General features: G+C 36.1%; 2 protein-coding genes across 2 annotated transcripts; both read left to right on the top strand.

Annotated features, from left to right (window-relative positions):
- Window positions 1-82: 82 nt before the first annotated feature.
- On the top strand, window positions 83-17472 carry SYCP1 (synaptonemal complex protein 1). Its single transcript, XM_065649641.1, has 31 exons — window positions 83-190; window positions 1213-1294; window positions 1460-1506; window positions 2709-2873; window positions 3454-3521; window positions 3713-3786; window positions 3954-4012; window positions 4407-4476; window positions 5127-5200; window positions 6163-6271; window positions 6542-6636; window positions 6766-6950; window positions 7849-7916; window positions 8762-8823; window positions 9186-9290; window positions 9768-9871; window positions 10355-10472; window positions 10715-10785; window positions 11015-11096; window positions 11565-11627; window positions 11838-11900; window positions 12489-12551; window positions 12741-12857; window positions 13480-13590; window positions 14148-14240; window positions 14788-14862; window positions 15636-15695; window positions 15838-16017; window positions 16652-16795; window positions 17160-17246; window positions 17329-17472. Exons 1-31 carry the CDS (start codon window positions 83-85, stop codon window positions 17470-17472), a joined length of 2946 nt encoding a protein of 981 aa, XP_065505713.1.
- A 1742-nt stretch (window positions 17473-19214) lies between these two features.
- On the top strand, window positions 19215-24945 carry TSHB (thyroid stimulating hormone subunit beta). The gene is made up of 3 exons (XM_065649648.1): window positions 19215-19228; window positions 23829-23991; window positions 24703-24945. The coding sequence occupies exons 1-3, from the start codon at window positions 19215-19217 to the stop codon at window positions 24943-24945; spliced, it is 420 nt and encodes a 139-aa protein (XP_065505720.1).
- Window positions 24946-25084: the final 139 nt, after the last annotated feature.

Below are 25084 nucleotides of genomic sequence, written 5' to 3'. Positions count from 1 at the left end.
CTCGCCCTCCCTCAGCGCGGCCGGCGAGCCCGGGGCGTTAGTGCGGCCGTTATGAGGTGGCGGCTCTGAGACCTCCGAGGCCATGGAAAAAGAAAAACCGTTTAAATTGTTCGTGCCGCCGCGCCTGAGCGGTGGTCAGGTGTCTGCGGTGAAACCCCAGGCGAGCGCTCGGGGAACGGGGCTGTGTCAGGTAACGGGCGCTGCCGCCCGCCCGGTGCGCGGCCCTGGAGGCGGCGGCTGAGGGGCGGGGAGGGGGCGGGAGGCGCAGGGGCCGTGCTACGGGTCCTCCCGGCTGCTTGTCCTCACACGAAGTCCTGAACCTCCGCCCTGGAAAGCACATGCATATATATATGTGTAAAAGCGTGTGCGCTGAACTACTTTTTCTGCAAAGTGTTAAGATTGCTGCTGGGGGGGGGGGGGGGGGGACACACACCACCTTAAATTTTAATTTCAAAGACTTACGACTTTTTTCTATCAAAACCAAAGACAATCATATTCTCGAGCATCTGCTATGTATTTTAACTGTACACCTCCAATGATAAACACTTTTGATGTGGGTGATTCAGAAAGGTAGTGGGAAATACACCACCCTGATACCCTTATGGGTTCTGATTTATTGGTCCCACCAGATCAAGTGTGCAATGAAAACGTTCTGTCGCTATGCTCTCTGAATTCAACGAGATATTTTTTCATGTCGAGGCTCATTATGAAATATTAGGTTCAAATGTGATAATCTGAGTGGAGACGAGTTACACTATTTACAAGATAAGTTTATGTGAGTTTTAAAATAGCTTATAAAATGAAATTTTCATGCTAAAACATAATCAGACGTGTTTTAGAAGTGCTCTTGGGAATAAAGCAAAAAAATAAGTATCAAATACCGGACTTCAAAAAAATCATTTTGGTTAATGAGTCCTTTACTGCGCAACTGTGTGCAGCCATGCAATAGCTCAGAGGTTCCTGTCATCAAAATCCTCCACTGACCACAGTATAGTCTATAAAGCAAACTACGAAAGGCCAACAGTTTGAAAAGCCACTGTGAAGAAGCAAGCAGGAGAGTTCCAAAGCCATTACCAATACCTTGGGCTTTGAAACTGTGGGTAGTTGATTTATTAATGGAAAACTCTATTTTCACATTAGCTGTACTTTTTTTCTGGGTTTTATAATCTTTGCAAATCTACCCATAAGAAGCTCATTTTTAAATCTGTGCAGGGTTTTAACAAATGCCCAGATGATGACTTTAATATGCCGTTTTTAACAAGTACACCGAACTGTGGTGAAATATCTGATTCAGGTAAGACTAAAATAAGTATTTACCTTGCACATTATTTTAAAATTGTTTGTTATTGTCAACATTTTTCATGAGTACTTTAACAATATCATAGCTGTAACACTGTTAAATACAGTTCCACTGTTGTTTTTTTAGAAATACATTGATGAAAATATCTTAATTTTTCAGATGCGATTTCACAGCAAGTAAAACTTTGCTCTGAGGTAGATGAAGAGGTCAGCTAAGTATAAACTCTGCATATCTAATTTCTTAGGGCCTCTTAATTTGTTCCCAAAACAGTCCCTACTCTTCAGTATATATGTTAGGGCTAAAGGAAGAAGTCAAAGGGGAATAATAATTTTCTGTCTCCTATTTAAAGCTGAATCACTTAGGGGAGGTATATGTGATTTAATGAACATGTCTGGAGGTAAACCTTTAAATATTAAGGTGATTTCCAAGGTGTGGGGTGTTTTGTTTTGGTTTTTAAGTCCCTGGGGAGTCTGACAGTTTTAATCAGAATAAGCTTTAGGCACTTATATATCTTTGTGAAACTGGTTCTGAATAGTCTGTTGAAAGGCCAGAAGGATTGAAGTCAGAGTATTATTTGGAAAATCAAAGCAGATTATCCCATTTGCCTTGTTTGGCTTTATCTTACAAGACAATGAATTTAGTGGAGTGGTTTCCTTAAGCATTTGATTCTTCTCCTATCATCTTCACCAATGTTTTTCTGCTTTAGTACAGCTAAGTAAAGCTTTCTTTTTTTCAGTAGCTTCCTGTGCTTCTCAGATATTAAATGCTGTTGAATGTTTCTTGCAGTCATCCTAAAAGTTCTAAGCATCTTTTAGCCATAGCACCTATTAAAGTACAGTCAGGACTGTAATACCATGATGCAGCCAAAACAAGGGTAGTGTTAGGTGACATCGTACCTAAAACAAAACCACTGATCAAGTGCTGCTCGTACAGCGCTTTAATGATGTTCTAAGAGCACAAGGTTGGTTGGGTCTTCTTCCTACTTTACATATGAGTTAACCGCAAACACATACCACAGGTTGTCTTTGACAAGATCTCTGAAGCTGCTTTCACTTTGCAGTATCTGTCAGAATAAGAGGAGGGAAATGGTATGAAGAACCTAAGGGAAGGAATCTTGGCTCTGCTGAGCAGTTATCCATATCTTTAAGGCAATCTATTTAGCGATGTCACTAAATCGGAAGGCACTGGGGTATTTTTCACTTGTGTTTATGTCTCCTACTTGTTCTGTAATGTCTGTTGATACATACACAGTGGATGCACAAAGATTTAAACTTTGATCCCTGATTGTATATAAGCTTGTGTCACCATCTATGGAAAAAAAATTGTGATATTTCTGAGATAAATATGTATCTGAAACTTTATTAATTAAATAGCATTTGAGATTAAATTGTGGAACCTGTCTTAATAGAATATAGAAACAATGAATGAGTTGTATTCAAAACTCTACAAAGAGGCTGAGAAGATCAAGCGGTGGAAACTAACTGTAGAATCAGAACTAAAGCAGAAGGAAAGAAAACTGCAAGAAAACAGAAAGATCATTGAAGCACAGCGTAAAGCCATTCAAGAATTGCAGGCCAGTATTGTACAATGAATATGTAAAGACAAAGTTCTTCCTGATTTTGTATGAAATTATTATTCATACAATTAAAGAATGTTGCAGAGGCAGAATAAATTTTGAACTGTTAATGTGATGACTTCAAAGAAGCCATTTGGCTGGATACCAGTGACCTATGGCTCTACTGTTACTAAAGGAAAAAGCAAGATTTTGGTTTTTTAAAAATGGTTTTCCTCTTTTTAATGATGTGCATTCCATCTTTGTATTATTTACATGCACATCAAACTGTGGGTATGCGGAAACCTGTTGAAGACTGAATAAACTTTAATCTTCCTAGTATGTGTAAAGTATGCTCATGCATATTTCTGTATTCAGCACATACAGGTATATATCACTAACATATCTGTAAGTGTTCCAGTTGCTGGTAAATTATTGTTTATTAGTATGTCTTTCATGCAAACTATAACAAAAGATGGCTCAGATAAACGAGATTTCTGTCTTCTGACGCAGAAAATTACTTTTTCATGTGAGCAAAGGTATATTTCTAGTATATTTTTCCATAACAATGTGTTCTTATTTTTGTTCCCTATGAAATTAGTTTGAAAATGAAAAACTAAGTTTAAAACTGGAAGATGAGATATGTGAAAATAAAGGTCTCTTGAAAGAGTAAGTAATGCACTCAAATATAGTTTTGTGAAAATAATCAGGTTTTGTGCTGAGAACTGTATTAGTAAGGGAAGTTACATAGAGCTGTTAAATTGTAAAGATCATCAGGACATTTACGTTGTTACTACTTAGTTATGCAAAGTGCTGTGCATTCCTGTGACAACATATTACAGTATTTTTTTCCCTCTTAGAAACAGCGCTTCAAGGCATCTGTGTAATCTGCTCAAGGAAACCTGTACTCACTTCACAGAGAAGTCCACCAAATGTAAATGCTATTTAAATTTTTATTTATGAAAGTAAAAGTACTTCTACTTTTCTCTAAATTCATGAAAGAAAAAAACCTATCGTTGTGTTCCAAATACTTCTCTGGTTGAGATAAACTGTGTGTGGCTCTGCGTCAGAGTACTTTATGGTACATTCTTACTTTGATAGATGAACATGAAAAAGAAGAAACAAGACAACTGTACGTGGAACTTAATAACAACGTTGAAGTAAGTGATGTAGCTTGTTCAAAGGCTCAAATGTGATCTGGGTTATATATATATAATGGTTAAATATTAATTGTAGGTTGTTGTAGCAGCTAAGAAAAGCACAACAACTCGTCCATTGTCATAGGGGTCTAAAAACATGGACCAGTAAAAAATATTTCATCCTTGAAATTATTTAGATCTTGAGTACAGAAATCCTTAAGCTTCCAACTTTGAATAATTACAACATTCTGTTAACTCAAAATATGTTTAAGCTGTGAATTTTGTTTTTAACAAAATTTCTCCTACAAATATGAACGAGCTTGTAATACTGTTTGTTTACAATCCATAAACATAATTCTTCATTACTGAAAGTACTTCGTTTTATATGAATGTATCTATTGAATTTTATTTTTAGAAAATGATAATGGCATTTGACGAGCTTCGTGTGCAAGCAGAGAACACCAGATTGGAAATGTGTTTCAAATGTGAGGATTCTGTTTATTGTGTTTATGCTGCAGGGTTAACAATTTTGTACTTCATAGATTTTAGTGCATAGATCTTATTACACGCAGTTTGAGGCCAGAAAGACAGGAAGTGCTGGAATGGTGAACTGGCAGCACTGGAACAGGCTGGCCGCTCTTTTATTCCTGCTGCCTGCTATTAAATGCCTGGACCCTTTTATTGTTTTTCTGCCAGATCCGATTTGGGACTTTATTTCTCAAAGAGTCACTCAAAGTTTAAGTTTTGTCTGTGAAGTACAGTCTAGAGATGACTATTTATTTTATGTAGTTGGTTTATTTAAATGATAATGTACTTGTGTATAGCTACAGAAATGTTAATGAAATACTTGCTTCATTTATGCTCCTATGTGCCTGTTTCATTTGTACATGTGCATTTCTGTTTGTTTCTTATAACGAACTATTAAGTAATACATGGAATAATGGAATAATTCTGTGGGAAGCTGCTGCAACAATTAATTTGTCTGATTAGAAAATAGTTTCAAACATGACCTCAACACTTAGGAAATAAGTTGTACAGCTGCACAATTATAAGCATGTTTAAGCTGGAAATTGTATTGAACTTGGAGTATATTTTAGCTAATGTATTAACTATGGATATTGCTATATCCCAAAAGTAAAAGAAGAAGCAGACAGAGTGGACAAGTTTGAAAAAGAATGCAAACTGGAAGTCAGTATGAAGGAAAAACAGGTTTGCTCAGTTTTACAATCTAGTATGTACAGCTTTACTTACGAAACAAATCTTGCAGTTTCTTAAATATTTGAACTCTATTTTGCTTTTGTGACTTACTGATAAATGAAAACAATAAAAGCACCTCGATGTTTGTAAAATATTTGTATTTTGGAATGATGGAAATTAATATTGCAAATGACTTTTTGATGGTATGTTCCTTCTGTGTTATTTATTTGGAATAAAATATCAATTAGGCTGCTGTATCATAACAAGGGACATCTTAGTGACAGGATTTAAAAGCACCACGTAAACACTGAATACTCTTTCTGTTTTCTATGCATATGCTCGCCTTTATAAAAGTGGCTTGTGCAGGAGCATAAAATTAGCAAAGCAGTCATCACTCCTCATAGTTAGGGAAGATATAGTTCATTTTCAGTAAGAAGGAAGGTGAGAAGAAGGATTATACTGTATATCAGACCCCAGGCTAGAAAGAGAGTTTAGGAATTTGAGATGAGAGTAGATTTTTTGTAGTGGTGATGAAGTAGCTGTGATGGAAGACTGATTAAGTTGAAAAAATTAATTGCTGTAAGAGTTTTTAGTTTGTAAGCAGGAAGCTGAGAAGCAGAGCATTCGTGTGTGTCTGGGAAGGTCAAGAGTCGTCGGTTTTTCTGAGGATGGATGTGATGTTGCAAAGGGGCAAGATGTGTTTCTAGGCATCAGTAAAAAGGACAAAAATAACAACTGGAGCCACATTTAAGTCAGATTCTAAGTTTAGTGATGTTTCAGTATCTTTACTCTGTTGGAATTCACATTTTGATTTTGAACTTAAGAGCTTTTTCATCCAGAGTAATATGACTTGACCACCTTATTTTAACTTGAATTACAGCAGCATGTATGCTAATCATACACGGTGCACAAATGAAAATGACAATCTGTCCTTTTTTCTAGGCTTCTTTATGATATTATTTTCATTTTGTTAGATTTCAGTTCTTACAATACAGAGCGATGAAAAAGATGATATAATAAGAGAGATCAAGACTCAGCTGCAGGAATCCAAAAATAAGATTGCTGACTTAGTAGAAGCCAAAAGTAAGAGTTCTTTCTGTTAGGTTAAAATGTAATTGGTTATAGAAGTAAAGGAAACAGGATCATGATAATTTGACCCTGTTAGTAGTCAGCAGCAGAATTTTGGGAACTTGGAGGCCATTTTTTAATTTGGAACAAAAGCTGCTGATGTAGAATCAGGACTAGTAGCATAATCTGCATGTGTATAAATGTATTTATCTGTGAAACAGAAATGCAAGCATTTTTTAGTAAATATCCCATTTTTCTTAAATGTAAGCATTTATCTTTGCTTAGGACATGAAGAAGAAATGTTAAAGGAATCCCAGATCAAGCTAGAACATTTGAGGGCAGAACTGGAAGAGGCCAATGTTTTCTTGCAAAAAGCAGAGGTAGAGCTTGCTTATAATTTTCCAGTGTAAACAGATTAGACACATAATCACATAAATAATCACTGACACTTTAGATATGAAACGATTATTTCTCTTTGTTTCAAAACATGCTCTTTTTTTTTTTTGTAGATTGCTCAAAAGAGTTTAGAAACTGAATTGCAGACTGCAGTGAAAGCATTAGCTCAGGTCACTGGAGAAAAAGAAGCACAGATGGAAGAATGTGAAAAAACTAAGGCTTTGCATGCGTGTCTGAGAGAGGAATTTGAGACTTCAGTTTCCAATTTGAAAAGCTTGCTGCAAAAAGAGCAAAACAGGTAAATGCAACAGTTTGAAATCAAAGAATGATCTTACAGGTAAAATACTAGATTACCAAGCTGTTAGGAATAAAACCTAAACTTCATATGTGATCTGGTGTAATTAGGTTTTTTTGGAATCACTGATAACTTTTTTTAAAGTCCTTCACCTGTCTGGTTATTTGAATTGTTAGCACTTGAAGATGGCAGCTCTTAACTAAGAGAGCAGTAATGTCATTTAGTACTTAACAGTTCATTATTAATGGAATATTTAGTGAGGAAGATATTCTTCTGTATGTGATGATAGTCCTGTTTAATGCTGATGTCTATTAATAATGTATTTCAGGTTTTTTGTAGTTTTAAAAATTATGTATTTGTCAAAGAACCTGATAGCAACTAAAATCAACCTTTCTGAAAATGAGAACAGAGCAATAAAGATGCATTTTAATACATTATCACAGCTGAATTTTTCAATAAATATATTTGGGGTACATGGCATTAAGGTGTCTTCTAAGTAGCTGCAGTTTTTGACAAATCCAAGAACAAAAGGATATGAAGCTGAAAATAGGTTTTTTTACACACTGGTCTAAATGCAGAGAATTTAATGTAATTTTTTTTCAGTTGTGTTGGTTGATATTGGTCTACAAAAAAGCAAATTTTTGCCCCCCTGCCCCTGTGACTTTGATAATTCTATTTTTAAGAAATACAGGGCTATGTGTGTATGTAATTGTTTACATTTATGTCTGCTATTCTGAAGTTGTAAAAGTGAAATTTGATACATGTTGCAGGCAGATATACGATCCACCTCTCAAAAGGCAAATGTTCGTAAAATGCTTGCGCTAAGACTTTGTCTTATTGTCCTTTAAGTTTCCAGTGTGGTGCTTTGTACTATACAATTTTTTAAATTACTTTTTCTTAGATTGGAGAAGTATGAGGATGAGTCAAAGCTACTTACCCTGGAGCTCAGAAATAAGTCTGCTGAACTGGGTAAGATTAATAGAAAGAAAGAAAACGAGCTAGGTAGTAATAAAAATGTTTCCTGATGTTTTCTGAAAATCAACTGTTCCTATTGCTTGGGAAAATGGTTTTCCAGTGTTCTGCACCTGTCAGGAATGCTGAAATTTATTTTTACTCATCTGCCTCTCTTTTCTTCGGTAGTTTTAGCAGTGCTGTGCAGAGTGCCAGCGGTACCCACAGAGATTCTCCTGGAAATCATTCTGCTTTCTCTGCGCTCTTCCAGTTCAGACTGCCAGCACTGCAGAGCTGGTTGAGAGGCAGCATTAGACCAGTACATTCCAGGAGTGACTTGTGTAGCTTGGAGCAGACACAAACCCCTTGCATTAAGCTTTCCTGCAGCCCGCTCTCCCCATGCAGGATGGAGAATCACACTGACAGTGATTAGCTTTAAATATTGCTTTGATATCCTGTGATTTCTAGACACGCGCTTCTTAAGCTCCCAAGTAAGAGATCTGTCTTTAGCACAGTTTCCCAAGCATGCAGCATGTGTCTCTAGTCCCGATATGACAGATGAGAAATATAGTTTGATGTCCTTGTATGTATTGAGGGCATCTAAAGATAAGTGTTCAGAAGTTAACTGCTAACGCTTGTCTGGAGCGCGGTGAGCTGTGACCTGTGAGGGCTCCAGAGCAAAAATGATCTTGGTATCCAGTAGATTAAGTCAAAATGTAGGTTATAATTTAGCTTTACAGTTTCAGAACTTAATCCCACAAGTTTTGGAAATTGGGTACTGCCAAGGGATAAATGCTTTATACTGCCTGCTAATTATGTAAAATGATTTCTGTTCAATTAATTTTACATTACATGTGTTGTAGAAGAGATGACTAAACTAAAATGTGACAAAGAAATACAACTTGAAGAGCTGTCAGAAACACTGGTAAATGTTCGTTTTATTAATCTCATGGAATTTACTTTTCATATGAAGGTTCTCATGCTTTTTAAGTACCTTAAATGCTATATATAAACACTGTCTTAATGTTGCTACTAAACTTTCTTAACTGTCTTTTAGACGATTTCAGTGTTTTCTTCGAAGGACTTGGTTCCTTCCACTGGTTTTCTTGGTTTGTTCTTTTGTTTTGATTTTCCTTGTCAACATTTCTGGTCGTTTCTTTATTCACACCTATTCAAATGCCACTGCCTCTGGACATAAAGATTTCCAATTTTTAGTTAGGCCTAGTATTTGCTTATATACTGTACATTGAATTTTCTAAACTGAGTTTCACTATTGTCCTTAAACAGGGGAAAGTTGAAGGTCTTCTAGAGAAGAAGAAAGGTCTTGAGGCTACTATAGAAAATTTGCAGCAGAGAGAAAAAGAAACTAAAAGTGTTCTCCAAATCAGAGAGGTCTGAATAAAGGGTGACAGTAACATGTTTTTATAAGTAGTTTTGCTTTCTGGTTTGGGATGCATCTAAAATATGTGCTTATTCTATTACATAGTACTGTAATTCTGGGGTTTTTTTTAATTTTTAATTTATTTAGGTGAATGCAAAAGCTTATGGTGTCTGAAGCAAATGTTTTCTTTAAAATAATGTCAAAAGAAAGCTAATTTTGTCAGTAATTTTGCAGACTAGATAGTTAGAATAGGGGACACATTTCACATTCATATTAGAGTTCAGTATCTCACACAACTTCCACATAACACCAGCAAGATGTAAAGATACACTCTGGCTAATTTATGGCATGGATTTTTGTTTCATCTTAAATTTATGGTGTGTAGTTTTGTTTCATCTTAAAGCTTTGGTTGTCGGTTCAGTTCTGTGAGTTTTCATGACTTGTAGTTTACATGTGTATACTCAAAACACTTTCTTTTTCTTCTGCAGAAGGAAATCCATGATTTGAAAGTACAGCTGACTAGTACAGCTGAAAAGGAACAAAATTATTTAAATCAGCTTATGACACTGAATACAGATCTTGAACAAGAGGCGTATGATCATTTTTGAAAATATAGTATTAGTTTAATTTTTGTGTGTGTTATATAGAAGTTACTTTAATATACAATTAAATTATCCATGAACCTATGCACACAGAGTGACATCTGTTATATATTTCTATTCATAAACTGCATTTTCTGTATTTATATGTATGTAATTGTTCCATATCTCTGTGGCTTAGTTGGGTTAACATGAATGGAAAGTTTCTGAGTTCATTGTTAACCCTGCTTTGAGCTGGATGTCAAACTACATTGTATTTAACAACCATTATTTTTATATAAAAGCTGACTCTCCTTTTCTTTTCTCCTTATGTCACCTTTTTGCATCACTGTAACTTTGCTGCAAAGCTTAAATTTGTAGATACAGGCCTGGACTTTTTTCAGCGTGAAGTAACATTTTGTAATGGATAAATTTAACTTAAAAGGAAGTGTCAAAATAGATGTTCTTAATCCTCTTGACCATTTGTTTTAAATTAGGCTAAAGAATGAACAACTAACAGCGTCTATCAATAAGCTTTTATTAGAAAAAGAACAAATAGAACAAGAGAAACGTGGTATGGCTACAGAACTCAAGAAACTGCAAGAAAGTAATGAGGCAAGTTGTGAACCTCCAGCTTTTTTAAAAGACAATATTCAATTTACAATATAAATCATATGGAAAACTGCAACACAACATGGTTCTGTGGAGTATCTGAACTAGTTTTGTGTTTAAGATACGAAGGAAGTGCAGTTACCCTTGTGAATAAGTCTGGTCAACATACTGCTTACAATGTCTTTGAATTTTATAAGATGTCACTTTGAATTTTATTCATTTTACTTACATGGGTTTTTATTTAGGATAGTAGAAAAAAAGAAGAAAATACAAAGCAGTTAGTTGAAAACCTGGAAGAAGCAAATGACCAGCTGAGGCAAGTAAAACCAAATATTAATGTACGATATTATTAGAGGAAGTAGACTTGATCCCTTCAGAGTTAGTCTAAATATTGTATTCATATGCTGCTTTCCGTGATTTTTAGATTAATTTTTTTTTAGGTTATATAGCTAAACAAACTATAAATAAAGTATGGGTTTATTTAGCAGTAGCGAAAAGAAGTTATTAAGTAAATATTTACTAATGCTTGTTATTTTGGTGTTTAGAAATGAACTGGAGTCTTTGAAGGAGAAGATTGTTAAGAAAGGTGAAGAGATTAAAAGTCAGCTGGATGAAAGAGAAGAAAATGTATGCCATATCATATGGTTTACCATGAAAATACATAACATACCCTGTAGGACAAAATCTAAATGTAAAGCTTGTTTTTTTGTTTGGTCTCTGCAAAGTTCTACATAGGGATTTAATCTCTTGCAGAGCCGTTCTTCTTTCAGTGCTGCTACCAAGTCACCAAATGTACACATTTTATTTTAAAAGACAAGGACCTTTGCTGGGATGTTTATTCTTTACATGGAGGCTTAAAAGTCCAGATTTGTTAGATCTCAAGCAAACAGAATTCACGTTTTTTATTTCCATATACTCACTTAGTGATGGATGGGGTACGGGTTAGCTTTCAATATGTAGCATAATTTTAGTTTAAATATGTTCAAATATTTTTACTTTCTTACTGTAGTTTCAAAGCACATCTGTTTTTTTTAACGTCATAACAGATTTCAAATTTTTTTTTGTAAAAGTAAAGATTTACAATTATAATTCCAGGCTAAGAGCATTGAAAATGAAATGTCAAGAAAGGAAAAGCAGTTGAAGATTCTAGAAAATAAGGTATGAAGATTCACTTTTTCATGGACTGTAGAGAACTTCATGCTTCTTATTTTTATTATTAATTATTATTTATTATTATTCATTATTTATTCAGTCCAATTGGAATTAATAATACTTGCGCAAATGCATGTTTAAGAACGTTGACAGTAATCTCTAACGCAGTGAATCATTTTTTACTTTATTAATTAATATTTGAAATATCTCTTTCAGTTGAATAATTTAAAGAAACAGGTGGAAAATAAAAACAAATGCATTGAAGAGTTGCAACAGGAGGTATGTATGGTTTTTAAAAGTCACAAATACAGAAAACATAGTATTTTGTGGTAACCATTACTTTTCAACAGTTTTCGTCTGATGTAATATCTTCAGATATACCCATGTAATTTGTAACATTTCCTTTCTTATCAAATTAAGGAGTGAAAAATGCAATTATGGAAATAATATCTTTAATAAACTTTTACTGTTTTCATTTAGTACATGGTATAATTGATAAAATAATGACCTCAGTTACCAAAAGAATTGTGAATTATTGTTAATAACTGTACTGTGAAAATATATAACTTGTATTTTTTGTCGTGCCACCTGCGCACTTTCTTAGTTTTTCTTCGCACTCTGCACCCTCTTTCGTTATTCTCTGTTGTCACCCATGAGGAGTTTTTCATAAGGTCCTGCAGTAACAGTGTTATTAAAGTAAGTAGTTGACCACTCTTTTGTTTGGAGAATTGATCTGGAACCTGAACTGCACTACAAAAGGAGAGTTATTTGCGTGCTGAAAGCTGGAATTTTGAAGATTCCAACCTACTTTCTCAGTATGTAATTCTGTTAACTTATTAAAGTATAGTGTTTGTTTTATTCTAACAGAATAAGGTGCTGAAAAAGAAAATTACTGCAGAAAGCAAGAAAACAAGTATTTACGAAGGGAAGGTAGGTTTAATCTTTTAGAACTAAATAAAATTCTGTAAATAAACCATTTCTAGATAAACTATTTCTTCATTTCTTAATTGAAAAAAAAATTAATTGTAAACATAATATAGTCATATTAAAGGTAAAAAAGGAATCATTGGTAAATTTATCCCTGAACAAGTAACAGCAATAATTCTCTATTCTCCAAAGGTGAATAAATTACAGTTAGAGATGGAAAATATGAACAAGCAACATAAGGAAACAGTTGACATCTATCAAAATGACATTGAAACAAAGAAAGTAAATGAAAATAAACTTCTTGAAGAGGTGAAAGTTGTTCTTTTTTCTGCAACTTTTAATTATTTTTTTTATGTATGATGGTTTTGTGAAGCTGTACTGGCAAGTGCCCTTGCTCTTCCATAGTCGTCTTATCAACATAAGTGGAACTTTGTGTGTTTGCATGTGAGCAACGCTTCAGGACGTTAGATCCTTAAGCTGTAGTATTTATATAAGCCTTTAAAAGTAAGAACCGTGTTAAAAATTCTTTTTGTCACGATATTATTCACAAATACTATTCTTGGTATCAATACAGCATAAGCAAATTGGATTATAACTTTTCCCATATTAGTATTTTCCTGCCCACACTTTTTGGGTGGTAATGTCAAAAAATGTTAGGGGAGAGTGCTCAGAATGGCCTCATGGTTTGAAATGACACTTGTCTGCCACAGCAGAATGGATGTATGATACTTCTAATCTAGGTTTATTTGCCAATTTTAACAATATGTATAAAAGAAGTAGGATTTGAAAAGCATCTTAAAAGCAAATGAAGAGTACGCTAAACGAGACTATATATATGTTGCACCCACAGACGTAAGAAGAAATGAAACAAAGATTTTTAAAAAATATATTGTTAATTGTTTATGAATTAAATGAAACTTGTTACTAACAGGTAGAAAAGATGAGGTTGCTTGCTGACGAAGCAACAATAGCACAAAGAGAAACCGATATCCGATGTCGACACAAGATAACTGAAATGGTGGCACTTATGGAAAAACACAAGGTAAGAGATTTTACTGATTTCTGTGATTTGTAATGCATGATATTACGGTAAGTGAAAGCCTTTCAAAACCAGAATATCATGAATGAGAAAGTGAAACTTCATAATGAAGACCTGAGTCTAGGAAAATGAAGTTGAACACATGCTTGACTTTTCGTTGTCTAAAAATAAATTCATCTTCAGATTTCGAAAGCACGCCTTCTGGCAGATAAATTCAATTTATCTAAATTTATAATATTCAGAACATATTTAAATTTACATTTCTTATTACTCTGCTTTGAAGTATATTTAGCAGATACCATTAATAAAAATAATATGGCTAGCTTTTACATGGACATATACCACTACCTAAAGATAAAGCATTCTCTGTCAGCCCACAAAATACTACTGCTTGTGTATTTCCTCCTCTACAGTTTCTGCTGAAGCATCAATGTTTGTTCCTACTACTTTCTGAATCTTCAAAAGAGCCGTATTTAAAAAAATGAGTAATGTTTTAAGATTAGGTAGATCTGTACCCTTCAGTCAAATGTTTTGAGCTTGTTGTTTTGTTTTAAATGCAGCATGAATATGATAAAACGGTTGAAGAAAAAGATACAGAGTTGAAACTTTATAAAATAAAAGAGCAAGAGCAGTTATCATCCAAAAGATCATTGGTAAGGTGCACTCTTCAACACTAAGTAATGAAATGGAGGGGCTGCTGTCCTTAAAGCATAATATAATTATAAATACCTCATTAGACTTCTTCCTCTTTAACACTTGGGGGGGTTAAGTGTCTGCTTTAGTGGGACCAAACAGTAAAGATCAACCCACTAATATCTGTTTACTGTTACCTCTTACAGATTTTATTATGTGCATTAAACAAAAACAGGTGTTTCTAAAAATAAATTGGAGGAGCTGTGCTACATAAAATGCAGTATTTTTCTGCATTGAGTTGTGACTCAAGTCTACATGTTGTTTGGTTTTGTTTTTTAATTTGGTAACTGCTTCTTTGATCTGTGTTTCTCGTGGCTGAATCATTCTGAAAATGACTAGTAGATACCTCTCAGAATGCTAACTTTGTGGATAAGTTAGCTCTGCTGAACAAATGGATTTTTTTTGTTGTATATAATGAATATCCCTATTAATTACAGTCTTGTTTGGACTGTGGTTTTTTTCCCAGGTTAAGCATCGTTAACCCTATCCTTTATCTAATTGTTTTAGGAAAGTGAGCTCTCATCTTTGAAAAGTGAACTGTCATCCCTTAAGGAACAACTTAAAGCAGAAATTGAAGAGAAGGTATTTTCTTTTAATTAAATGTAGCAGTATGGGTGACGTGCTCGGCCTGGTTTTCTGCACTATAATAGTGACAGCTGTGAAGTGCACTTTTGATTCTAGGTCTTGCTCTCGCTGTCTAATTTCAAGAGCTTGATGCTCTCTGAAGTCATTAAGTACAAGAAATAAAATTTAAACACCAAGTATGATAAAACACAGGAGCAGGTTGCCCAAAGAGGTCGTGGGGTCTCTGTGCTTGGAGACGTTCAAACCCTGTTGGACACAGTCTTGATCAACCTACTCGGGTTTGCTCTGCTGTGAACAGGAGTGTTAGACCAGAGATTTCCAGAGGCCCCTTCCAACTCGAACCATTCTGCGATTTTCTGATTGCTATATAGTATTCAGCTGGCAAAAGAATTGCAAAATAGAATAAAAAGACAGTGAAGGAACATTTACTTTAATAAACAAGAATACTTCCAGTTTCTTGCATGAAATAATAACTAGAAAATAGAGCTCTTTCTTTCTTAAATGCAGCTGTAATAAAAATTGTATCCGATTATCTCATGAAAAAGGGTTGGTAACTTAGCAGAGATGGAGGAAGTTGTGTAAGAAATGAAATTGTGACTAGAAAAGCAATGTCTTTTGAATGCTGCAGTTTGACTAAATTTGGGTCATATATTTGTGTGAACTTTGTAATGGAGTATGATTGTGAATTGTGTTCTCTAATTACACCAAGAAGATACTCAACTGCTGAATTAAAATAAAATATTTACTTCCTATCACATAACTCTTTTTAGGAGAATCTTGCAAAAGAACGCCCCCAAAATATGGTTCCTGAAAATGAAAAGAAGAACAAGGTAGCTTTGACATTATCATTAATTAATTTTAGAATTTGCTAATATTTATATGTAGGCAATCTAACTGGAGTTCCATGATAAATTTTGTACATTTGGCAAAAGACATTGAAATGCTTTTAATTTAAACCTTTTTTAATTTTAGAAAATACAGACTGAAATTTCTGAGACTCCTAAGACTCCTTTATATCTGGAGTGCGCATCCATTAATGTAAAAACAAAAAAGTCTCCAAATGATATTCCTACGAAAGTCAGCATGATGGAAAAGCAAAAAATGCCTCCTTCCGTATCCACAAAAAGTCCCTTGCGTAGTCCATCATTAAAGGTCTGTAACTCATAGCAGTGAGTGTTTTATTTTTCTGATTGTATTTCTTCTCTGTAGATGTTTGTTTATTTTTTGTTGTGGTAAGCGGGGATTTACAGGGTAGATAGCCACAAAAAAATGTGTTCCACAGCGATATTAGAAAGCAGTTTATATAAGGGCTCTCACTGTGCCGTTTTTCTTGCACAGATACTTAATTTTTCTGTTATCATTGATCAGTAACAATTCCTGTCCTAGAGGAACTGTGAATTTAATAACATCTCCAGAATTCTCTTACTTAGTCTTTGAAAAAAAAAGAGTGTTGTCTGTAAAGGAATATTTTTCTCTACAGAACAGAAAATAGCTTGTGTAGCTGTAAAAATTATCAAAGTATTCCTGACTGCTTTGTCATAATTGTGAAACATTCTACCCTGTCAGATGCTCACATGTAATGTTTATATCTTAACAATAGAAACAACTACCACTTTATTTTCTTTGTTTGGGTCTTTGCTTCATACTTTGGATAGAAAGATAATGGTTCCACAGCATCTCTCTAGTGTCTTCGTGGATACTCAAGTCTGTAAACTGGGTTATGAGTTTTAGGTTCTATAATTACCACTGAAAATGTAATTTTAAATGCTATCTTTTCCTTTCCCAGACATATAGTATAAAGACTCCTCCAATACCTAAACTGCAAAGTGAAAGCACAAATCTGTATTCAGACCAGTGCGTGAGGAAGAAGCAAAAGGTGCTTCTACAGCTGGATGCTCATTCAGACAGCTCGGAACACAGCGACCTCCTGGTAAAAACCAGAGAACAACTGGTGTATTTAACAGTTCTTTGTGCACACTGCCGTACCCAGGAATGTAGATAAAGTGGGGGCTGCTGTATCCAACACAACATTGATATGTATATTTTATTTCATTGGCTCTTTCTGGAGTTGTATTTATATGTACATAGTTGGTAACTGTATGATAAACAGAGTATCACTATATAAAAATATATATTAACTTTTACAATTTTTTACATGGTTTTTATTGGCCCATTGAGGCTTCACAGTAACATCTTAACTTTTTTCTCTTTTCATACTCTTAATATTCCTAGGGAGAAAGAAATTACATTTTTCATGTAGCGCGATTAACTAACTTCTTTATTTTTAATTTAAGAGCATGGTCTCAGAGGAAGAAATGTTTAAAAAATTGTACAAAGATTATCCTCAAGCTTCACAATTATGTGCCGTGACACCAAAAAAGGTAGTTTAGCTTTTCTTCTGATCAAAACCAACAGTTAATCAAATTGATTATAGAAACTAATGGTTGGCTTCATTTTTCTTAGAAACCAGCTACATCAGACTTGAAAACTCCAGGCTCTGTACTGAAACTTACAACCATGAGGAAAATGCGAGAGGCTGGCTGGACCACAGTGTCTAAAATGGACAGGAAAAGGAAAATGAAAGAAGCTGAAAAGCTCTTTACTTAAAATGAAAAAATGACTAGTGCACTAGCATTAGTGAATTAGTACAACCACAGGATTTTTATTCTTTCAAAGTTAGGACATTGTTGCATTTTTATGTCATACTCGGTATCTTTAATATTATGGTTGTTTCTTTATACACATAAGCTTTCTAGATACAGAACTACATCAGCCTGCAGAGCATTGTCTACATTTCATTCCCTATGCTATACAAAGTCAGGAGACAAATTAGCCCATTTTTAAATTTAGATGTAAGTACATAGAAAGCTGTTTCAAAAAGAAAAAAAAAAACAGTCTGGCATTAGACAGACTGTTTTTAAAGAAATTCAGTTTTGTTCTTTTAAATTGACTCTCTTAAATGTAGTTTCTTGGTACATAAGTCACAACAGGATGTTATTTAGTGAAAGAAGTACTGAAATTGTTAAAATGCATGCTCTTTTACCTGAAGTTGTCTTGCTTTTTCTTCATTTTAAATGTTGTCAGAACTGTCTTTTTAGACTTGTGTTTTCAGTAGCTACTATTTCAGTTTGTCAAAACAGTTTTGAAACTTTAAAAATTGAATTTTCAATATCATTACATTGGTTTAAAAATATTTCAGCTTTGTAAAGAATAAAATATACACACGTTTTAAGATTGCAAAAATAATGTTAAGATGTTATTAAATTGTTTATCTGAACCATAAAGTGTGGGACCAAATGTTGTTGCTTTATGTATTAGAACACAGATATGGATCATCAGGCGGCCTTCCCAACAGCTAACAGTTCCTGCCATGCACCTGTAAGAATAGTTTAGAATAACACCTATTTCTGCATTAATCCTTGATTAGTCTTGGTTTCACAACAATGACAAAAACCTGCTTCAGAGCCTAGAGATAACAAGAAAAGTACAGGTACATCTGAAAATATTATGAAAGATCAAAATCCTGGATTCATCTGATGTGGGTAGCAAAACATACGTATTTCTTTTTGTTTAGCTATTTTAGTAGTTTGGGTTCCTTATGCCTCATCCATTGAGCAGTGATACTAACAATGATTTTTTTATTGTATGTAACTAACAAATATTATCTATTAAATAGAACATTTTTTCCATGCTATTTCCAGTGAAATACATAGACATGATGTATTTGTTTTAAGGAGGATGTGGCCTTCAGTGTCTGAGGTATAATATGTCTTCCAAGCAAGAATATCATTAATTGATAGTGACTGCAGATACTGATTTATTACTTCTTTCACCAGAACAGCTGAGGACCTGCAGCTTCCAGCAGGAGGTCTGTCAATATCAAATTACCTTAACCTAAAGCAGGCATTTGGAAATGTTTCTATATATTATTACTTCCCCACATAATATTGCCAACACAGTTCTCCAGTCCCTTTTCTGTCGAAAACTTCTTCAGGGAGGGTGAGCAATGCTCTGACCTGCCACGTCTGCTTTCTTCCATCCTGCCATCCTTAGTTACCATGTGTGCAATTGGATCTTTCTGTAGTACTTCAAATATTTTTCCTTTTTTTTTCTAAGGCAGATGCTGTCACTTTCCTGCTCTCACCTCTTCAACCTGCCCCGTTCACAGAACAGTGTGTCCTAGACCTTCAGACTTTCCACATTGTCATCAATTCTTGATGCAGCTCTTCATCTGCGCTGCAGCTCACCCCAAACAGGCCCGGCCCAGCAATTCAAGGAAATGTTGCTGTCGTATGTCGTGACGCCTGCCCGGTGCCTGGGTTGAGTCATTTGGAGTCAGAGCTTCTGGGATGGCCACTGTTGGGTAAGAGCAGCATCTGACAGGACTGCATTCCCAAAGCCTAAGAGGATAAACAGAAACATACCCTGGTGTTCATACTGAGCGTATTTAATTAGCTGAAATTCTGATCTAAAAACATCAATTGTACATGCATAGTGTCAAGGCTCCATACCAGATCTTCATCAGTGAAGATCTTGTCTGGTTACCTACTGGCTGCTTATCAGATTGCCAGTCAGATCAGGAGAACACTGCAACCCTCAGAGACTGAAAAGTGTCTCTGGCTTTTATCCCTTAGCATTGTCACGATATTGGGTGGGTATATACTCATCCTTGATAATATTGCAGGCGGCTTCTGGCTTCTCTTGGTTTTGTTTGGGTTTTTTAAAATTTTGGCCTGTGTAGTGATTGTGTATCTCAGAATAACAGAAATCTCTAGCACTTTCCAAAGAAATGCAACCAAGTACGAAGTGGTCTATCATATGAGCCAATCAGCAAATAGGATGAGGAAGTATTTTCAGACCATAAATGGAGATCGTTGGCAGATGATATGCAACAAGGAGAACTGCTGTTTAATCTGTGGCTGATAGGAAACGCTGCAGCTAATCCTAGGAAAGAAAGAAAAGAGCGGCCATCTGTGAATCTATAAATTTAAGAGATGAGAGCTGTGATTCAAGCTATTACAGAGGGACTTGCAGTAGCCAGATTAGCTTTGGAAATTCAGCAGCCACAGTCTGTTTAAATGCAAAATCTGGCAAAAACACTTGTTTCTATGGCAGCATATTAGGATCTTATTTCCTTTTATCAGTGGAGATCTGCAACAGGATGAGGTTGGAAATAATTCCTCTACCAGAATACTAATATTTTAGAAATCTGATTGGCTTTGCCTGTTTTTTTCTTCAGCATTGCTTCTAATTCTCTGTTGCTTGCAAGCCTGGACGTGTTTTTATTTTAATCTCCACAATGCTATCTGCAGTGGAAACAAGAAGTGCTCTGCTCTAGAAGTTAACCTGCTCATAAGATCACGAAGTTTTCGTTGTGTTACACTAACAGGGAAAGAGTGGGTAGGAACCTGTCCTCACTGTTCCTACTTTTACCTTAAGCATCGGTTAGTGACAGAGAATCCTATTAAATTACTTTTACTTATAAGCTGCTGGTATGCACTGAATTTCTCTAGCCCATTACAGAGATTCCTGGGTAGTGAACCCAAGAATTTTATGATTACTAAATTCTGTTTCCAGACATCACTTAAAACACTTCTTGTAGAACATCAGCATACTGTCTTTCACTTAATGAAAGTGTAAAATAACTGATGTCAGTGAACGGATTGGTTTAGTTAACAGAAAGGTTAAAGATAAATAATTAACAGTGTAACTGGCTGTTCCAGAACAGGGCTACAAAGCTGATGGCTGTAAAAACACATTAAAAATTTCTATCACTGAATAGTCTGCAGGTCAGCAGGGGGGCAACCAAAGAAGTACATCCATAAGCATCAGACTTTTAACTATGGATTTTAGGAAACTGTATGAAAGAAGCCTTGAGCACTCAGAGATTGCCACACTGGACTTTGTTGTCCTGCCACAGTCTTTTGTCAGGGAAAAGTTTTTCTACCAACTTAATAGTTTGTGTGAATTACTGAAGAGATGTGAATGTCTGTATTGCTCCAGTGATGTTCAGTGCATCTGACAGATGGCAGGTTAGTGAGATGCCAGCAAAGAGCTTCTGTGTCCATGTTCAGTGTGGAGCCAACCTGAGTGTGAGCAGCAGTAGTCACAAGTCACAAGAGCAGCATTAGTCTCAAGGTCCACTCAGACGAATTTATTATGCTTCCAGATAAATGAATTTTCATTCTTAATACTTGGTCAGATATTTCTGTGATGCACTGCAGTGCATTCAGAGGCCGGGTAAAAAAAGTTGCAGTGAAGAAAGGCACTACTGAAATTACACTGCCTGCTCCAGTGATTAATAATTCCCGACATTCAGCATATGCCACGCTGGACTCTGCCTAATAGCTCTAAACCTTCATGACCGTAGGGCTCTGGACAGATGGAACTAAGGACTTAGCATCTGTGTAGTTGCCTTAACAACCAAATTTGTAATCACCTCAAAGAATGAAACCAGGTTTGTGTGGCATGACCTATTTTATGGAACACCATCTTGACGGGCATTAACTATGTTCTCATCTGTTAATTCTTTATTGCTCAAATCCTGTATCAACTTTCTGTTATTTTACCTGATTTATCAAGGATAGATGTCAGGCTAGCTGGTTCAGAGTTACCTGGGTCAACATTCTCTCTTTGAATATTGGCCTAATGTTAGCACTTTTCTTAATGTTTTGAAATCTCCTCAGTATTCCAAGACTTGTTGAAATTAGCATTAGCTAGCTAATGACGTTGATTTTAAAATATGTATTCCTTATACAAGTTATTTAATATTTTTTCTTGCAAATATGCTCTGCTCATGTCCTTAATCCAGGAAATTATATTTAATTCCTGAGAAGTTATATGGTAGAAATTAACCCATAACTAAAGTCTCTATGAAAAGGGAAAGATTTCAGATAGTCTTAATAGAACAAGAACTATATCATGTTGGAGAATTAGTCCAGGACACAAAGCTGTGTGCAGCAGTCCAAAACCACAGGAAAAGGAGATAATGTTATTGAGGAATTAGCTGCACACTGATCGGACTGACTAGATCACTCCTCCAACAGCCCCAAGTGACCATGTTTACCAGTTCACACTCAACTTTTTCCCATTTCTTAGGGCTGGGTAAATGGAGAGTGTGGTTGAGCTGCATGAGATACATCAGACCCAAGCCCGACTGGCGCTGAGTGATGAGCTGGAAGGGAAGGTGTGAGCAGAGCTGAGTGACGAGCACAGCGACAGGGCCAGCTGCACATGGACGGTGCAGTGAGGACAGGGGCTTTGTGCTGAACCGGCGCAAGACATGCACGCTGACTCAACGCTTTCTTACTTTCACTCCTCCCAGGTGGTCACAAAGCCCTAACGAGGGTTTTTCCCTTGACTGTAGACATCTCAGTTTCACTGGTGGTGATGCAGTATTTTGCTTCTCATTGCGCTACAAGGAGTGGTTTCTTACAAGTTTTTCCCCAGTCAATTAGTATTTCAGAGTGAATTGCTTGTTACTTCAATATTTGCTCAGTAGGTTCAAGGCCAGATAATTTCTCAGTGTGTTTTGTTCCAGTAGTAAGTCAGGTTGTATCTAACCACGCTGTAGAGCGATTGCTGTGAGGTGTGTTAGTGTACGTGTATAACATTGCATCTCAGTTGTGCCTGCCTGGTAATGAGCAAACTGTGTGAATCAGGCTTCACTAAACTGCCACAAAACAAAGGTGTAGAATGTCATATGTGATTCAAAATGACGCCATTTCCATGCTAGCCTTCCTGCCATGATGTCGCTGTCCTATGTAGCAATTAAATTCATCAATAATAACTTATTTTAAAGCAGTGGTTAGTTTAAAAGCCTGAGAAGAGAATGACTCTTAAAATAATTAGATTTCCAGCTCCAGTTTCCAGGTTAGGATATTATGGACACATTTGTTCCTATCACATTTGCTTTGTGGTTCAGCATGAATTTTCATTAGATGACTTTACGATAAGAAAGCAGCAATTCAGATGCAATTATATAAACAGTAAGATCAGCCTGGAATTAGCCTGGAGAGTATAAAGCACACCCGGAGCTCATGCTGGCTCACTGCCTCTCCCAGCTCAAGGCAGAATCAGGTTCCTGTAATAGGGGAGAATTCAGCTGACAAGAGGTTGGTCTTTCCAGACTTGCATTGTTGCAGCTACAGGGTAAACCAGACTGTGTAACGAGCGGCTTTTGCTACGGGAAACTGGCAGCTGGGAGAGACTGGAGGGTGATGTCCGTATGTTTGTAGACACTGTCATTTAAAGTTTGTGGTTTAGAAGCTATTGAGTAGTCCCTGGAATTGTCTCGGAGTTAATCAAAGCTTTGTTCTCAGGATCCCCTAGCAGGTCTGAGAGATTAGGTCAGCACAACAGGCAGATAAAGTGGGGATTCATTAACTCTTTGCTGATGTTCTTTATTGTAATTTGCTTGAATCTATTATTTAATTATTGGCAGTGTTCCCATTTCATCATGCCTCTAAGCCAACTGGAAAGTAAAAAATACAGTGGTATGTCTGATGTGCACAGCTGTTTCTTCTTCTCTCTTGAACATTTATAAGATACTTTCTTTAGAAAATTATTTTTAAACCAATGAACATCTCTGGTTAATTCTAGAGCTCATGTTCTCTCACATAGGTTACATTTTCAAATCCTTTAGCTCCTGTTATTTATCTGTGTCAGCATTTTATCACTTATTATTGAAAAGTTCTATGTAATATGCTCTAGTGGGGAAAAAATGAATTTGTTATATATTGTTAATGGCCTGTTTACCTTTTCTGTTTAGTGGTTAGTACTATTTCAATTAAAGGTCTGGGATTGGAAAGAATTTGTCAGGCCGTAGCTAAAAAAGTTAAGATTACTTCTAGTCTGAGACTATCATAACTGTTCTTGTCAAATTCTGAGAAAAGGACTGAAAGGTATATCTGATTTTAATTAGGGTTTGCTTTGTTTGATTGTTTGTTTTTCCCCCCATCTAGCATGAGTCCCTTCTTTGTGATGTCTCTCCTCTATGGCCTGACTTTTGGTCAAACAGCATCACTTTGTGCTCCTTCTGAGTATATAATCCATGTGGAGAAAAGGGAATGTGCCTTCTGCTTGGCCATCAACACCACCATCTGCGCTGGATTTTGCATGACTCGGGTACAAGGCGTTACTCTTGTTCTAGGCAGTTGTTGCTATAATGGCCGTGACTGCAAAACAAGTGCCTGTTCTCCCTGGAAAAATTGTGTGTAAATGATCCAATTTGTCACAGGCAGAAAAATCACACTATCATCATGTTTTCAAGTTAGCTTTTTGCCAAGGTATGGATGAGAAATGCGAGGCCTCCGGAACTAGGGAGCTGCTCACACCAGTGGCATAGCAGAGACCTGTGAGCTGCTGTCACTGCAGAGCCTCCTTAGTCAGTTTGTGGGGTCAGGATGGAACAGGTGAGAAGCAGATTATATTCAGTCACTCTTATTTAATGTAAATGACTTGGTAACTCCTGCTCCCACTACCATTATGCCAGCTAGTGTGCAGGTGTGCCAAACACGATGCTTGAGCTTCACTGTTCAACACAGCATTTTAAGTTCCGCCGTGGTCAGCAGGCAGCCGATACGGATGACAAAGCACTGTGAGCCAAGCACATTAGTTAAAACCATAAAAGCAAAGTGAACATATCTACAGGGGTAGAGAGCCCCAGTCACACACAGAGTTAGAACTGCACATGTGAACAGAAGTATGCTGAAAATATCAGAGCCAGTCTAAGTGTGAAGAGGTTTGCTGTCCGTGTGTTTGAGGAAACATCAAAGGAGGTCTAATGACACTCGTGTACGCGTCGGTGAAACAATGCATTTGTTTTTTTCTTTGTAGGACAGCAATGGCAAGAAGCTGCTACTCAAAAGTGCTCTGTCCCAGAACGTGTGCACGTACAAAGAGATGATGTATCAAACGGTGCTGATTCCGGGCTGCCCTCATCACACCGTCCCGTATTATTCCTACCCTGTGGCCGTGAGCTGCAAGTGTGGCAAATGTAACACCGATTACAGTGACTGTGTTCATGAGAAGGTGAGGACAAACTATTGCACTAAACCACAGAAGCTCTGTAACATGTAAGCTTCCAACAGAATGTGGTCGACATGCACCTCTCTGCTCACAGCTACACATAAATAAGAACGTATTTCACAACAGGTTTGCAAACTGGTGTGCAGAGTTTTACTCTATTTAAATACATATTGACATGCCCTCAGAGCAC

The sequence above is a fragment of the Caloenas nicobarica genome, chromosome 21 (assembly GCF_036013445.1).
Source record: "Caloenas nicobarica isolate bCalNic1 chromosome 21, bCalNic1.hap1, whole genome shotgun sequence".
In the NCBI taxonomy this organism is placed as follows: Eukaryota; Metazoa; Chordata; class Aves; order Columbiformes; family Columbidae; genus Caloenas; species Caloenas nicobarica.
This window is presented reverse-complemented; position numbering and strand designations above follow the sequence as displayed.

What these genes read in the sequence shown, in the direction of transcription:
- SYCP1 (XM_065649641.1), top strand. Translation starts at nt 83, where the DNA reads ATGGAAAAAGAAAAACCGTTTAAATTGTTCGTGCCGCCGCGCCTGAGC. An exon ending in AACTTAATAACAACGTTGAA is followed by an intron (nt 4,013 to 4,406) that starts GTAAGTGATGTA and finishes TTTTATTTTTAG; the next exon opens with AAAATGATAATGGCATTTGA. An exon ending in GAAGCAAATGACCAGCTGAG is followed by an intron (nt 10,786 to 11,014) that starts GCAAGTAAAACC and finishes TTTGGTGTTTAG; the next exon opens with AAATGAACTGGAGTCTTTGA.
- TSHB (XM_065649648.1), top strand. An exon ending in CTGGATTTTGCATGACTCGG is followed by an intron (nt 23,992 to 24,702) that starts GTACAAGGCGTT and finishes TTTTCTTTGTAG; the next exon opens with GACAGCAATGGCAAGAAGCT.